Source organism: Prinia subflava, chromosome 4 (genome assembly GCF_021018805.1).
Source record: "Prinia subflava isolate CZ2003 ecotype Zambia chromosome 4, Cam_Psub_1.2, whole genome shotgun sequence".
NCBI classification, from domain to species: domain Eukaryota; kingdom Metazoa; phylum Chordata; class Aves; order Passeriformes; family Cisticolidae; genus Prinia; species Prinia subflava.
The window spans coordinates 29,312,860-29,328,469 of record NC_086250.1 but is presented as its reverse complement, the minus strand read 5'-3'; the positions used below and the strand labels follow the sequence as shown (position 1 = coordinate 29,328,469).

Here is a 15,610-nt window from a genome sequence, read left to right as displayed (position 1 = left end):
AATGGCTGTGAGTGCAATATATGGCTTGGTGTATGTATAAAATACATACATATATATATATACAACCTGTCTAAAGGCCTAGAAAACTTCAGTATACAATATCACATTAAAATGAATTTAAAATTTCAAGCACCCATGAGCAGCTTTGTATTTGTATACTGTGTGTTCACAGAATTGGCCAACATATGGATATTCCTTTCAAGTTCACCCACAACATTTTCCTCATGCTAAAAAATGGTATTTTGTTTCACGTCTAGAATAATACAGTTTCTGTTATAATCATAAAAAGAAGAAAAATTGCAACTCACAATGTCTTTTCAAAACCCAATTTTTGAACTTTCTAAGTTTTCTAAATTTCCATTCTTTTTCTTTTCCATTCTTTTCCATTCTTTTTTCTTTTTGGGAAAATCTTTGGGCATAGGACCTGAAAATGGTAATATCTTCACGCCTGCTAGAACTGCATTTCTAGGCAGTTCTGCTATTCACAAAAATGACCACAGCCTATAAGTTAACATCCCATACACAGGATTGCCACAGTCTACTTTTGCACCCAGAAATAAGAGAACAGTCACCAAACTTTTAAATCAGATAAAATAATATCTGACATAATGAGGAAAAAATAGCATGTTTGTATTATTTCTTCACATTTATCCCAAAAGAAGTGCTTGTAAAGAATGAATATCCTATTAGGAAATGTTATGCATAAGGGTTTTTTTAAAACCTGATATTGAGTTAAGAGATTGTGCAGTAAAATCTTTGGCAAAGGTTTTCTAATCAGGATTTACACAGCTTTAGTAAAATAAGAATATAATACAAGCATAGCAATCAATTAAATTACAGCAGGGGATAGTATAGGGGAACCTATAAACTTGAAATTATTTTTGTTCTTTGTAAGAAAGAAGTTTATGGGAATCTCCTCCAGCTTTGTTGTCAAGGAGTTTGGATTGCTGTGCATAATGTGTACAATGTGTACAATACCGGGGGTTTGGTGCGCTGCTGATATCCCTTATGCAGCCCCTGTGCTCAAGCTATGGGAAAGGGGTGTCAGTATTACTTCAGACACTCTCTTCTTCCTTGCTGTAGTTAACCCAATACATTATCATTAAGGAGAAAAGCCTCTCCAGTGCCTAATAAACAAGGGTGAGTTTAAAAAAAAATACTATAGCTTTCAATTTGAGGAGGAACTTTTACCTGCTTTGTGAGAAAGTATTCATCTAGGCTACTTCTTCAGCTGCACTACAGATTTGTATTTATATCTTAACATTGTTATAAATGCCAATACGGTGTTCCAATTAAAATAATAATTTGGTTTATTAATAAAGATTGAATCACAGAATTTCAATAAACTCACCAACAGGGAGAAACTTGACAGAGTTTTCCCGGGAAATGTCAAGGGTGAACTGTGAGATACAGAGCCTGGCAATGTGGCCGAGTTTCTCAGGTATCGTGGGCATGATATGCTCACAGATACCATTTGAGCTATTCCAGACTAGGCCAGACTAGGCCTCAGGCCTGGGCCTAGTAGGCCGCGGAACGTTCCGAGTACGTAGTGGCAGATAACCTTATCTCCTGCTACGTATGTGTTAAGGTATGGCCACTCGCAGCATGGAGGTAATGGCACTAGATCTCCGTAGCCACCTTAATCCTAGATTGCTTACATACTCCTGTATGCTCACTGCCTATCACAATGCACCTGCTAACTGTAAACTATCTGCTCTGTACTTAACCGGCCATCTCGCGGAATAAAGCGGAGTTCGTGCTGGAAACCATACTGGTTTGGTCTCACGTTACTCTAGTCCCCAGTCTTTCCAGGGTTCAACAACAGTGGCGCCCGAACCTTAGAGACAGAGCCCTGGATTTTAATGAAATATAGAGCTTCGATGCTGTGTATTAATTAGCTTCAATGCTGTGGATTATTTAGCTTCAATGCTGTTAATTAATTAGCTTAAATGCTGGAAGCCCTCGCTTGATTTTGGACGTGTGTGTGTCGCTTGCGATCTACTGTCCGGAATTCCGAGGCAGGCTGGGGAGCGTCGGCTGATTGGATTGATTAGAAAGCGACAGTGCCACCTGCTGTCAGTGGAAAGAAGGTAAGAGCGGCGGCGCGGATGGATTCACTCACGGAACGCGACTATATAGCTGCCACGCAGCTATTAGCGTCCATTGTCTCGAAACGGGGCGAAAAGATCAGAGATTCTGATATAAGTCAGCTGGCCCAATGGGCTAAAAAGAAGGGAAAGTTACAGCAGCCCTCGCTTTTGTTTAGCGAGACAGAATGGAAGGAGATCGGAGATTTACTGTGGGACTCGGTAGTTTCACAGGGAAAAGACGCAAAACTCTGTTCGGAGTTAGGCGTCACGTGGAAGAAAATTATAAATACGCTACAAACCTTTGCCGCGGAGCGCAGAGCTGCCCAAGCCGCGATTTCCGCATTGGAGAGAACGGCCCCTTGCTCTCCTGAACCGGAGACCGTTCCTTCCCAAGCGGAAGAGCGGAAAAAAGTATCCAGAGTTGCGAGATTTTTCGGAATTAATTCCACGCATCCGGTGAAAGGGAATGCGGCCCCCCTCTGTTCCTCCCTCCGTGACGTGGTAGACGTAGCCAGCCATGCGGTTGAGAGACCGAGCGAGAGGCCGGAAGTGTCCTTGCCGCGGTTCGGCGAGAATGGCGTGGGGGAGGAGACGAGCCAGCCGCCAGACCCGAGGGGCGTGGCGAAAGAGGAGGCAGGCGGGACCGGCAGCGGCGCAGGGCGGGCACAAGTGACGCAGCAAGGAGGCGGGCTCAGAGGCGGTGCCACCGGCGGAGCGGAGCCAAACCCCTCCCCACCGGAACAGGAGCTGACGTCAGCTGCCCACATGGCAAAAACAAAAACAGAGAACATGGCGGCGCCCATGACCGGATCGGACAACGCGAGTTCGATTCAACCTGAGATCCCTGCGCCCCCACAGCCTGCATCAGTGGGACCCGCCACCCATCCACGAGCGTCTCACTGTCCTCTGCCAGAATCTGACTCGGAGGAGGAAGCTTTGGAATCGGATAACAGCTGTGCAACGCAAACGCCGGAAAAGCCGCAGAGGTCAACGGAGCTGCAGCAAATTATAGCAGAGCTTGCTAAGCTCTCTAACCGGCAAAGTCAGCTGGAACAAAGGACATTTGAATTATCCAAAACTTTCCCGCAGAAACCATGTACCATACAACCTCTGTCATCACTACAGAGCCAGCAGGCGTTGCCATCCAATGCCCAGCAGATGGCGCTGCCTGCCAACCAATCTGATCCGCTGCTGAACCGCTGGGCTGAAGTTAAAAAACATGCCATCCTCGATAAGGACTTTGACGCAGCCAATGTTATAGCGTGCCCTGTGGTGATTGAGCAGAACGTTGCCAGATGGCAACCGCATGAATGGAAAGTACTGCAATCTGCAAAGCAGACAGTTAGTCAGTATGGAATTCGTGCGGAAGCTTCCAAAAGTATTATACAATACATCTTCACTGCTGATCTCTTGTGCCCTGCTGACAGTTCTAACATTGCAGCACTTCTGCTCACGCCATCTCAGTTTCTCATTTTTGAAAGAGAGTGGAGACGCCTGGCAACCGAGGAAGCCAACAGGCATCAAATAGTGGGAGATCCATTTTATGGGATTCAGCCGGACATGCTGACGGGCCAAGGAGCCTATGCCACGACGAATGTACAGCTGACTTTTCCCATCGAAATCCATCAACTCTCCCAGTCGCTGGCCTACAGAGCTTTGCTGTTGGTGCCAGACAAGAAGAAGCCTCCATCCTATGCCAACGTCAAACAGGGAGCCACCGAATCATTTGCTCAATTTATAGATCGTCTTTCTACGGCATTGAGGGATGCCCCAGATTTGCCTGACGAGGTGCGAGACCATCTGTTTCGTTCTCTGGCATTTGAGAACGCCAACGCACGCATGAAAACCATCCTGGCCTCCCTCCCTCAAGGCTGTGGCGTGGACGAAATGTTGGTGAGAGCAGCGAGAGCAGAACAGTCCAACCAAACAGCAGCTTTCACAGCGGCAATGCAAAATGCAATGCAGCAACAGGGACATGTTATCGCAGCTGCATTGACGGGAAAGCCCTTCAACCGTTTTAATAACAAAAAATCAGTGGCAAAGTCCCAGTGCATCCGCTGTGGTGAAATGGGTCATTTCAGGCGGACCTGCCAAAAGCCTGTTTGGTGTCAACACTGCAATGTGGACACTCATGCCACAGAGGTCTGCAGGAAACAGGGAAACTTCACGGCCAGCGCGCCGAGGCAGCGCGCCAAGACACAAATCAATGCCTCAACACACCAGACCCCAAAAAAGACTCATTGAGACAGACCAGACCTGCTGCGTGGAGAAGTGTTGGTGTGGACATAACAGCAGCAGAAGAAGTCACCTTGCAAGATAAGGAAGTCACTCTGATCCCGACTGATGTCTCTGAACCCATCTATAATACAGTTTCCTCAGCTGGAGGTTTGATCTTAGGAGGAGCCTCCACGAGCAAACAGGGTATTATGGTGGTGCCAGGAGTCATCAATGCTAATTACACTGGACAGTTAAAAGTAATGGTTTATGCCCTGCAGCCTCCTGTGACGATCCCAAAGGGGAGCAAGATTGCTCAGATCATCCCCTTTGAGAACATCCTGCCACGTCGTCAGTCCCAAAAGCAGCCTGCGGAAGCCGAAGGCGGAGCTGAGAGCTTTGGCTCTATGGGACACAGTGTTTTCCTTACAGTGGATTTACACGAGCGGCCACGGATTGCAGTGAAACTGCAACGAGGCGATGAAATTATCGGCATCGAACCACTTCCAGACACCGGCGCAGACATATCTTTAATTAACAAATTACATTGGCCTTCTCATTGGCCTTTGACATCCCCCTATACCCGCGTTGTGGGTGTAGGAGGCCTGACTGTTCCCTCAATAAGTGCAGATCCTATTCGGATCATCTTTGAAGATGGACAAGTGGTTGTGGCGCATCTATATGTTGTGCCAATGCATCAAGAGATTCTAGGACTCCTAGGTAGAGATGTGCTTTCCCAAATAGGGATGGTTTTGACTACTGACCGGCATTTTCCTTAGTGGCCACTGCAGAGCAGCCACCCATTTTAAAAATCACCTGGTTGACGGATGCCCCTGTGTGGGTTGAGCAGTGGCCAATGACAGAGAAGAGGCTGCGAATTACCAAGCAATTGGTGCAGGAACAATTAGAAGCAGGTCACATTCGACCCTCAGTGAGTCCATGGAACACACCGATTTTTGTCATCCCTAAAAAATCAGGGAAATGGAGACTGCTACATGACCTTCGTAAGGTTAATGAGCAGATGCAAGCGATGGGTGCTCTGCAACCAGGCTTGCCAGCACCGACCATGATTCCGCAAGGGTGGGACATTGTCATCATCGATTTGAAGGACTGTTTTTTCACGATCCCACTCCACCCTCAAGATACTCAGCGCTTTGCCTTCACTGTGCCATCTATTAACAGAGCAGCGCCAGCACAACGGTATGAATGGGTAACTCTTCCTCAGGGAAGTCGTACCTCGCCTACCATGTGCCAGATATTCGTCAATTGGGCTTTGCAGCCGATTCGTCAGCGTTTTTCCAATGCAATGATTTATCACTACGTCGATGACATCCTTGTTGCTACTAAGGAGCCTCTGCCCACAGAGGACTTGGACTGGTTGATCACGCAATTAAAACATCGTGGTCTGACTGTGGCCCCGGAAAAAATACAACGATCAGCCCCGTGGAAGTACTTAGGGTGGCTGATCACGAGTGCACAAGTCCGGCCACAGAAAATTACTTTACATACAAACATTTCAACGTTATATGATGCTCAGAGACTTTTTGGAGACCTGCAATGGGTTCGTCCCATTGTAGGGATCACCAATGAGGACTTGCAACCGTTTCTATCATGGCTACACGGTAATGATGCCAGTAGCCTTCGACAATGTACCCCTGAACAGCAACAAGCCTTAGTTAAGGTGTCAGAGAAGCTGCAACGGGGTTGGAGCATTCGCCGCATAGAACACCTGCCACTGTCACTGTTCCTCTCCAACGCAGATGCCTGTCCGTTTGCCATCATTTTTCAATGGCAAAAGAAAAAGGGGGAACACCAGTCTGGGTTAAAATCGACGGCTGGGGTGATTGAATGGGTGTTCTTGCCGGTGCAGCCAAAGAGTCGTGTTATGACAAGAACAGAAGCCCTTGCCATGCTCATCAGGAAAGGGAGAGATAGGATCTTAGAGATCGATGGGGAAGAGCCGGCAGATATCAGTGTTCCGATCAGAAATGAAGATCTGGACTGGAAACTGAGACATTCTGTGGAGCTGCAAGAAGCATTGTTGGGTTTTACAGGTGTGGTTCACAACCGACAGCCAAAAGGTCCGATGTGGACTCTGATTGCACGCCATCAGTGGCTGGAGAAGCCTTTGTGTTCCATGACACCTGTGGACGGCAGAACAGTTTATACGGATGCCGGCCGAAAGACACAAAGAGCTGTGTGTGTGTGGAAACAGCAAGGAGAATGGAAGCAGCATTTAATCCACAGTGAAGCCGGAGACAGCTTGCAGACCATGGAGCTGGGAGCAGTGTGTTGGGCTTTGCAAACCTGGAATAAGGAACCTCTTAATGTGGTGTCAGATTCTTTGTATGTGGTTGGAGTGGTACAAAGAATCGAAGATGCACTCATTAAGACCACTCAGAATCAGCGCCTCGGAGAACTATTTCTGCGACTGAGGAGTATACTCAGACAGCGTCAGCATGCCTTTTGCGTGATGCACATTCGTAGTCATCAGTGCAACAATGGTTTGGGAGAAGGCAATGCACGGGCAGATGCTGCAGTCAGTTGCGTTGCCCATGTCCCTCCTGAAAGCAAATTTGTCAGAGCTCGCAACAGCCACGAGAACTTCCATCAGAATGCTAGAGCTTTGCGTCGTCAATTTCAAATATCTATGAACGATGCACAGGGGATTGTGCGTGCCTGCCCTCAATGCAGTCATCACGGGCCAGGTCTTGGCCTAGGCACGAATCCTCGAGGAATGAAAGCCCTGGAACTGTGGCAAATGGATGTAACACACATCCCAGAGTTTGGAAGGTTGAAATATGTTCATGTCACTATTGACACCTACTCCAAATTCATTTGGGCCACAGCACAGACTGGGGAAAGAGCTCTGCACGTTGAGAGACATTTGACTGTTTGTTTTTCAGTGATGGGAGTGCCTGCAGAAATCAAAACTGACAATGGTCCAGCTTATGCGGGACAACGAGTTGCTAGGTTTCTGCAAAAGTGGGGAGTCAAACATACTACCGGGATTCCTCACTCTCCTACTGGCCAAGCCATTGTGGAACGGGCTCATCGGACGCTGAAAGAGTATCTCGCAAAGCAGAAGCAAGGCAATGACCTAGATGTGACCAATCGTTTATCTAAAGTACTGTTCACTTTAAATTACTTATGCCTAGCAGAAGGGCGAGAAGAGCCTGCAGTTGTCATCCACCACCAGGCTGTGAAAGAAGGGAGACCACAAGCAATTCCAGGACTTTACGTATATCATAAGGACATGCGAACGGGTGAATGGCAGGGACCCAGTCCAGTCTTGTTTAATGGTCGCGGTTATATGTGTGTTTCTGCAGGAGAAGCAGGACCTGTCTGGGTGCCGAGTCGCTTTACCCGTGCGTGTCCACAAGAAAAGATACCAACCGGCGGTGACACTCACAGAGACAGCGACGACTTCCCTGAAGCACCTCAAGAAGACGCGGAGAGTGCTGAAAATTGACTGTTTTAATACTATATCATTGCACTGTTGTTGTGTGACGCTTAGAGGCACGATAAGTTATTGGTTAGGGTTTTAGGTTGATAGCCTGTGTGCTACACTGTGTGCTTGTCACAATGGGTGAAATGTTAAGCATGAGGGTGTTGGTTTTAATCAGTGTGGTAGTAAAAATAAGAGCAGGGATGTTTGACATTGACACAAGGGAGAACATGTGGGTTACTTGGGCCAAACAAACTAAACAGGATTCCTTTTGTTTATCTCTAGCGACGCCATCCAATCCTTTTAGAACCTGCTTGATTGGAGTTCCACTGACCTCCATGGCAGAGTTCAAGTCTTTAACCCCTGTCAGGATTGACCCAAAAGGTGATTTAGGGCCACAAGCTGCTGCCATAGCGCGAAACCTTCGAGCGGCTGGTCCAGAACCTCAGGAGCTTGATCTCTTAGGTTCTGTGCCAGGAAACTATTGTCTTGTCTTTGGGCGCTTTGCAGTGAATTCTAGTCTATTAATCATAGATGAGCAGCAATTGAAAGGCCACGCTACGTGGCTGTCCCCTCATTCACTTTTGTATTACAATTACTCTGAGTATTGTAATAGTTGGGTCAGATCTGTCACGCAATTGACAACAGCTGCTAAGAGATTGCCACCAGGAATCTTTTTAGTTTGCGGAGATAGAGCATGGTCCACAGTACCTCAAAACAGTGTCGGAGGACCGTGTTATTTTGGCAAACTAACTCTGTTCGCACCTAGCATTCACCAGGTTCTAGGCTTGCCAAGGAAGGCTCAACGAGTCAAGCGCAGTATGTCTCAGCTAGGTCCCAACTGCAAAGATCACGTTACCCTATGGCAGCCTCCAGCCGTGATCTCAGCATCCATTTTTGCCCCAGGAGTTGCTTCAGCACAAGCCCTCACACAACTGAAACATTTAGCCTGCTGGACAGGAAAACAGATTAACATAACGACGAAGTTGTTGAGTGAGCTTGCTGAAGATGTTAGTGGCATTCGCCATTCAGTGCTCCAGAACCGAGCCGCGATTGACTTCCTTCTTTTGGCTCAGGGGCATGGATGCGAAGAGTTTGAAGGCATGTGCTGCATGAATTTATCAGACCACTCACGGTCGATACATCAACAGTTAGCGCAGTTGAGGGACAACATGAAACATCTTGTAGTTGAGAACACTCCGTTTGACACTTGGCTGAAGTCTTGGAATCTCACTGGGTGGATTGTGGATTTAATTCGTTTTGGTATAATGATCTTTATTGCTGTCATAGTAGTTTTGACAATAGTGCCTTGCTTGATACAATGCATGCGCAAATTAGCTGACCGTGCCTTAACGTCAGTTTGGATAGCCCAAAAAGAAAAAGGGGGAACTGTGGCCGAGTTTCTCAGGTATCGTGGGCATGATATGCTCACAGATACCATTTGAGCTATTCCAGACTAGGCCAGACTAGGCCTCAGGCCTGGGCCTAGTAGGCCGCGGAACGTTCCGAGTACGTAGTGGCAGATAACCTTATCTCCTGCTACGTATGTGTTAAGGTATGGCCACTCGCAGCATGGAGGTAATGGCACTAGATCTCCGTAGCCACCTTAATCCTAGATTGCTTACATACTTCTGTATGCTCACTGCCTATCACGATGCACCTGCTACTGTAAACTATCTGCTCTGTACTTAACCGGCCATCTCGCGGAATAAAGCGGAGTTCGTGCTGGAAACCATACTGGTTTGGTCTCACGTTACTCTAGTCCCCAGTCTTTCCAGGGTTCAACAACATGGCAACCTGCTATCTCCCCTAACGGTTCACAAATCAGCCTGGTTCGGGGCTTGGTTTTTATACACTTTATTCTGCCCCTGGCTATATTTCCCCATATTTCCCATTGTTTCCTGACTAGCTATACAAATTCAGGAGTTTCCCTGACTAGGAAAAAAAGAGTTCCTTTCTCAGTTCATATGTTAATGTCCAATTTCCATAGATCCTTATGGTTGATAAATGATCGAGATATGGCTGATGTCGATTGATGGTCTGTGAAGGTGGCAACCAAGGTGTGAGTTGCTGGTGCCAGCTTATCTTGACAGGTCCCCTCCCGGTACTTGAGAAGGCTGCAGGCTTTTCCCTAAATTCTTTCTGAATGGAGGCACCTGCTTTTTCAGGGTTGTTAGTTTCACCATCTGCAAGGTCTCCTAAAACATAGACTTTTACCCAATACAACTTTATACAATTTTATCGTTTTTCCAATCTACCATAAGAACATGAATTAATCATTTCACATTTTTCACAACATGAAAGTATAAGACTGGAGTAATTACTAAACAGAAAATATGGAGGCTACACTCATCTGTACTTACCACATGGAGGTTTTAAATCCCCTCAAAAAACAGTGTGCTTTGTTCTTCTCACACTACAGGAAGTTCAGTAATTGGCATGTTGTTGGTACCAGCTGTCATGTTAACTAGAAGTTTGAAAATTAGACTATATGGGAAAATAAAACTGACATAGAGAAGATACCTTGAAATTGCAAGGAGATATGGACTCCGTGATTTACCCAATGTTAATGATTGAAGGGATGTAATTTTTAAAATGAGAGCACTGCAGAGGATTTGAATGTTCTATTGCTGCAAGACATGTCACAGACACTGAGTACAACCATGACTATTTTAATTCTTCTGACCTCAGTGGCCCATCCAAGTATCACTGAGGAGGACATCTCTGAGGGTGTCCTCACCTTCATCATGTGCCCAGTCCCTCACAGAACGCACTGGCATGATTTCCTTCCTACAGCAATGTCCAGTTTGTTTTTCCAAGCTGTCTCTTCTCAGATTGCAGTAACTGACAAACCTTGCCCTGGGTAATTTTGTTTGCTGGATATGCTCTCTCCAGGACAGTTTTCACTAGGAACCTTTCCAAGGATGTGTCACCCTGAGTTCGCCTTGGATGTAGATATTAGGTAACTATTTAAATCACACCACCACAGCTGCTTATTCCTGTATCAGATTAATGAACACTGTGCACCCTATCAGAGCCCTATCAATTAAAAATAAAAGAGAACTTGATCAACAGGATAATCATAAAGCAGAATTTTTTTCAGTGTTATAAAAGGGCAATTAGGAGAAAAATTATCAATGCTTTTAACTAAGGAAGAAGAAAAGAATTTGAAAAATCTGCATGATTAGAGTGCCAGTTCAAAACCCACGTAGGCAGACTGGTACAAACCTCTCTATGAAAAACAGTGAGCAATTGAAAACTGCCTCACAGACAAAGATGTAAAATGCAAGATTACACTTGCTACAAAACCATACTCTTTTAATAAATTAAGTTAATTTTAAAATGCACCTTACACTTAAAGGGCAGTTCTATTCACATTTTTACCCACAAGCAAACCAATAGTAAAGTTTTCCAGAGTCCTTATCCTTGGCCAACTGTTTTTTCTTCTTATTTGTGCTGTACACATATCTGTATAGAACCACTGTTTAATACCATATCAACTGAAGAGTCAGAATTTCAAATGTGGAATGAGAAGGGGTTTTCAGCCTGAATAATTTTACTGATCAATTCATGGTCAGCTTCACACAGATTACCACAGCACAGCTGAAAGAGTGAACAGCAGCAAAAGTGTAGGAATAACTGGTTCACCATTTAGATGAGAGCTGAAGGTAGATAAAGATGTTTCTAGTGCTCTGGCTGTAGGCTAATGACAAAAGACCTTCACTGAAACAACACAGATGTTCCCCTCTGCCCCTCTTTCTGTCATGCCAGTGAAAGTATTTGTGGGGTTACACTGAGCAGCAGATCAAAGAGCTGATCTGCATCAGGAGTAGCACCTTCACTCTGACAGGGGTTTTAGCACCACCAGGAACGCGAAGCACTTCCATAAAACTGTGTTTCTGTCAACATCCCTGCCTCATCAAATCATGTCCTCATTTCTGTGCATCAGTGGACTTCCATGCCAAGGCCACATTTAACCATTTATCTTTAATGTGGATAGTAAATAAATTGGAATCAGTATTATGGTAAAAAATAGCTTACTGAGGAATGACATCTTTTATCCACAGAACAAGAACAATGTCTCCTGTAGACATGTCCAGTCTTTATTTCCCTTGAGAAATCACCAATAAAAATACAGTTCATAAATGGGCTGTGGTTACATCACAAGTGGTAGTGAGCTTATTTAGCCTCTGTACTTAAGAGTCATTTTAATCTACATGTTCACTTTGAGCAGCATTGAGCAGACAAAGGCTAGGCACTGCATTTTAGTTTTTAATTTAAACTGGTGTTAGTTAACCTCAGAGTTTAAGGCTTTCATTTTACTGACAATCAGCTGAGTCCCCAGGAGTGACAAAATCCTAGTTACATTCACACACTCCTAGTTCAGTTCAGTGTACCATGGTTAGTTTGCTTGCAATGGGAAAAGAATTAAGTTTGCTGAGTTACTATGAATTTAGTACAACTGGTCCATTGGTGATTGGTGCTCCCCTAGGGGACAAAGAGAGTTCATCAAAGCCAGAAGGACAAGACCAACACGCAGAATGTGTGTAGAGGAAATCCACCAAGGAAGGGCTGTCTGTCCACCAGTCTGTGTTATTAACTAGACTTTGGATTTGAAATAAGAAATTAATTCTTTTCTATGCAATTATAAGATAGAGAATCATTCTATAAGCAAATCTAAATTTAATCTTTCCACTAATTATCTTTGGTTTTAAGGGGAAAATCCCCCATTTACTTAATGATCTCCATTTGTTATTTCACACTCAACTCTACATTTCTTTCACAGTCCTACAGCTAGTTATAAATACAGAACTTCAGGTTCTCCATACTAAGACTTCTCCAAACCTCTAAATCTCCTGATTTTTACATGCTGATGCAGAAAGACAAGGGCTGTCCTTCTTTCTCATGCTGACACCTCAGTTTCATGAATCAGGGGATTTTGGCTGTGTAATTCTTCTCTGCCCTCTCTGTCAGCCATTTGTTTTGCTTAGCCTTGGTGCTCTTTCCTACCCCACATGCAATGACACAATTATTTGCACAGGGTTTCCAGGGGTACACAGAGCTAAACTAATAGGTCCCTGGAACTATGAACAGGAGGTCATGCTTCTGCTGTTTATCTCCTACTAGCTCTGGTACTCACCAGACTCTCCTTAGAGATAATTTAGTGTGCTAAAATGACAGAGTAAAAACCAAGGTTGGATGGTTTTCTGCTGCTCTACCTAGTAGCTACATCTGTTCAGGAAGGCCTTGACAAATATTGAAACTGTTGTCCAGGAGGGGGAGAGAGCAAAGCACAGATCAGCTCAGGGAAGAAGTCCAAAACCTTTCCCCTTTCAGAAGTAAGCTGGTACCTTCTGATCCCTTTTCGTTTGCATTATTTTTAACCTTATCTGGTTGCCTGATCCAGTTCACAAAGCCCCAAACAGTTGTGTCAACAACTGAGTGAGTGACAGCCTGAGTGTAGAATTTCTTCCATCAGTTTCTCTCTAAAGGCCACATGATGTCTGGGCAGTATTTTGCTTCAGACGTGTTTATTAAGTTTGTTTCAATCAGACCACGTGTGGAGGTGTTACCAGACATGAAAGATGAGAATCTGGTGCATTCAGCATTTATAAAGGTTCTTGTAGTCCTGCTGAAAAACTCTGCTCTACCACAACAGTAAAAATAATACCATGTAAGGTGGGCAGCTGTGGTATATTCCACAAACACCTTTGTTCTCATGTTCATCTTCTTACTTACCAGGGTTAGTCTCCACAGAAACTAGAGACAAATTTGCACCCCTCATTATTCCTAATAAAGCTTTGTAACTACTCACTACAGATACAAAGAATTTGCACTGAAGCTGCTAAGAAAATTCAGAGTTCATCTCATGAATCTTTTCAGAATAAGGTAAATCTGATCAGCAAGAGATAAATTACCAATAAGCTGGCCCCTATACTTGCTTAAGAGCTACTTAGCTCTGGGAATGCATTTTGTAAAAGCACTTTCAACTATCAGAAAATTATATATAGTGATAGGCTGCATTTCATAGTAGCAAGGTAAGTTTGATACTGTACTTTGGTTGATCATCAAAGCTGCAGAATAACAGGGGTACATTTACCTGAGTAGGAGCTTCAGTGACTACAAGAGTTCAGAAGAGGATGCTGCAGACAAAGTGCAGCTGAGTTTGGGTGGCAACTCAACTGACATTTAGGAAAATGCCTCAAAGACCAGCCATCAGGACCCCAGTTCTACATTTTGCAAAACCTTTCTCTCCATTAGATTTATCAGCTTTGTGTGGTGGTTAGACAAAATGGTTCATAAATTCACACTGACGTGTAGTTAACTATTAGAGTGCTGTCTATGACATTTATTAATCTGTTTCCAAATGCAGCAGGAGGTTTCTTTGGTGCCTTTTACCTCACTAATGTACCTTGCTCAATGCTGGGAGAAATTTCAGGTTAGTCTGGAAAACACTAGGCATTTGCATTCCCAGGAGGTGAAACCCTGGACCATGGGTCATGGGCCCAGTGTATTCAGCAGAACCAAATCTCTACTCAGCACTTCTAAACTACCCATCGCCCATCAAGCTGCAACATCCTGACAGTGGCAAGTAGAATTTCCATCTTTCAAAATCAGCAAGAAAGCAAGAAAACAAAATAAAAGGTGGAGTGCCCTAAAAACACAATTACAGTGGTTTGTTTCATCTCCAACCTGTGAAAGCAGAGCAAAATTATAAATATACAGAAGAAGCCATCTTCTCTCAAAAACCTCAATGCACTAAAAGATCAGTAGCTCCTCTTAATGTAAAGCCTGATATTTCATTTCTTTAAAGTATTCCTACTTAAACATTTATTGCCACAAGTGTAAAGATCTCTGTGAGATTAATGTGGATATAATTTTTGAAAGGAAGAACTAATGGTCTGCACCTGAGATTGTCAAGCAGAGAGTCACAGTTTAATCTAAGTTCTATTGCTACATTTTTCCCACCTCACTTTCTCTGATCTGTAAAACACAAACATACCTGGATCTACAGTCAGTCAAAATCACTGGAAAAAGTCAGGCTGAGTACTCCAGTACACAGTACAAAGTGATCCTTTCTAAAGCAAGGTCAGGACTGGCAATATTGAGTCATTTGGCTACACACAAATTTTCAAGCAACTCTGATTGCTACAAAAGTTTCAGAAAAAGGTTAGTGAAACATTTGAAAAGTAAACTGAAAAATAAGAAGTAGCACCCAACACTGAGACTGAGTCACCCTGATCTCTGACTACCCAGCTCAGAGGGCACAGCAACAGCTGAGGTGCAGCTGTCACTCAACAAAGTGATCAAGATGCAGATTGATAGCAGACACTATGTGACACTTGCACTTTATCCTTTCAGGGTTTCACAGATTTTAATGCTCATGTATGCAGGATTTCTGAGAAGCTGAGAATATTATCAGATATTCATTCCAACTGGGAGATGGATATCTCTATCTAATATATCTAGATCTAGATCTATATCAATATCATCTATACCAATATCATCTATATCATCTATATCTATCTGTATCTATCTACATAGATATATCTATATAGACGTGAATATAGATATAAATAGAGATATCGATATGGCTGTTTCACTTCCAGGTCTGCTTTTATCTTTCAGGGGGAAGTGCTGATCCTCCCCTTTCTTGTCCTCAACCCACCCCTGCTTTAGCTTCTTTTAAGCAATAAAGCCAGTCCAATAAGCCTCCTTTCTGCTTAGTGCTTCTGTGAACATTTCAGTTAGACTTGCAAACGTTGCTAAACATAATCCTCGACTCTCACAAGATTCTTCCTCACTAATTTACTGAGATTCACCCAGCTTGTTCTTCACTAGAATTCCAACACAGCCA

The 15,610-nt window shown here is 44.2% G+C and overlaps 1 protein-coding gene and 1 long non-coding RNA gene across 3 annotated transcripts in view; one reads left to right on the top strand and one right to left on the bottom strand.

Annotated features, from left to right (window-relative positions):
• LOC134550063 (uncharacterized) overlaps positions 1-15,610 on the bottom strand; it is a 139,594-nt gene that overhangs the window by 82,690 nt on the left and 41,294 nt on the right. The window lies entirely within an intron of this gene.
• Positions 7,823-9,395, top strand: LOC134549347 (uncharacterized). The gene has a single exon (XM_063394902.1). The coding sequence runs from the start codon at positions 7,890-7,892 to the stop codon at positions 9,195-9,197; it is 1,308 nt and encodes a 435-aa protein (XP_063250972.1). The 5' UTR covers positions 7,823-7,889; the 3' UTR covers positions 9,198-9,395.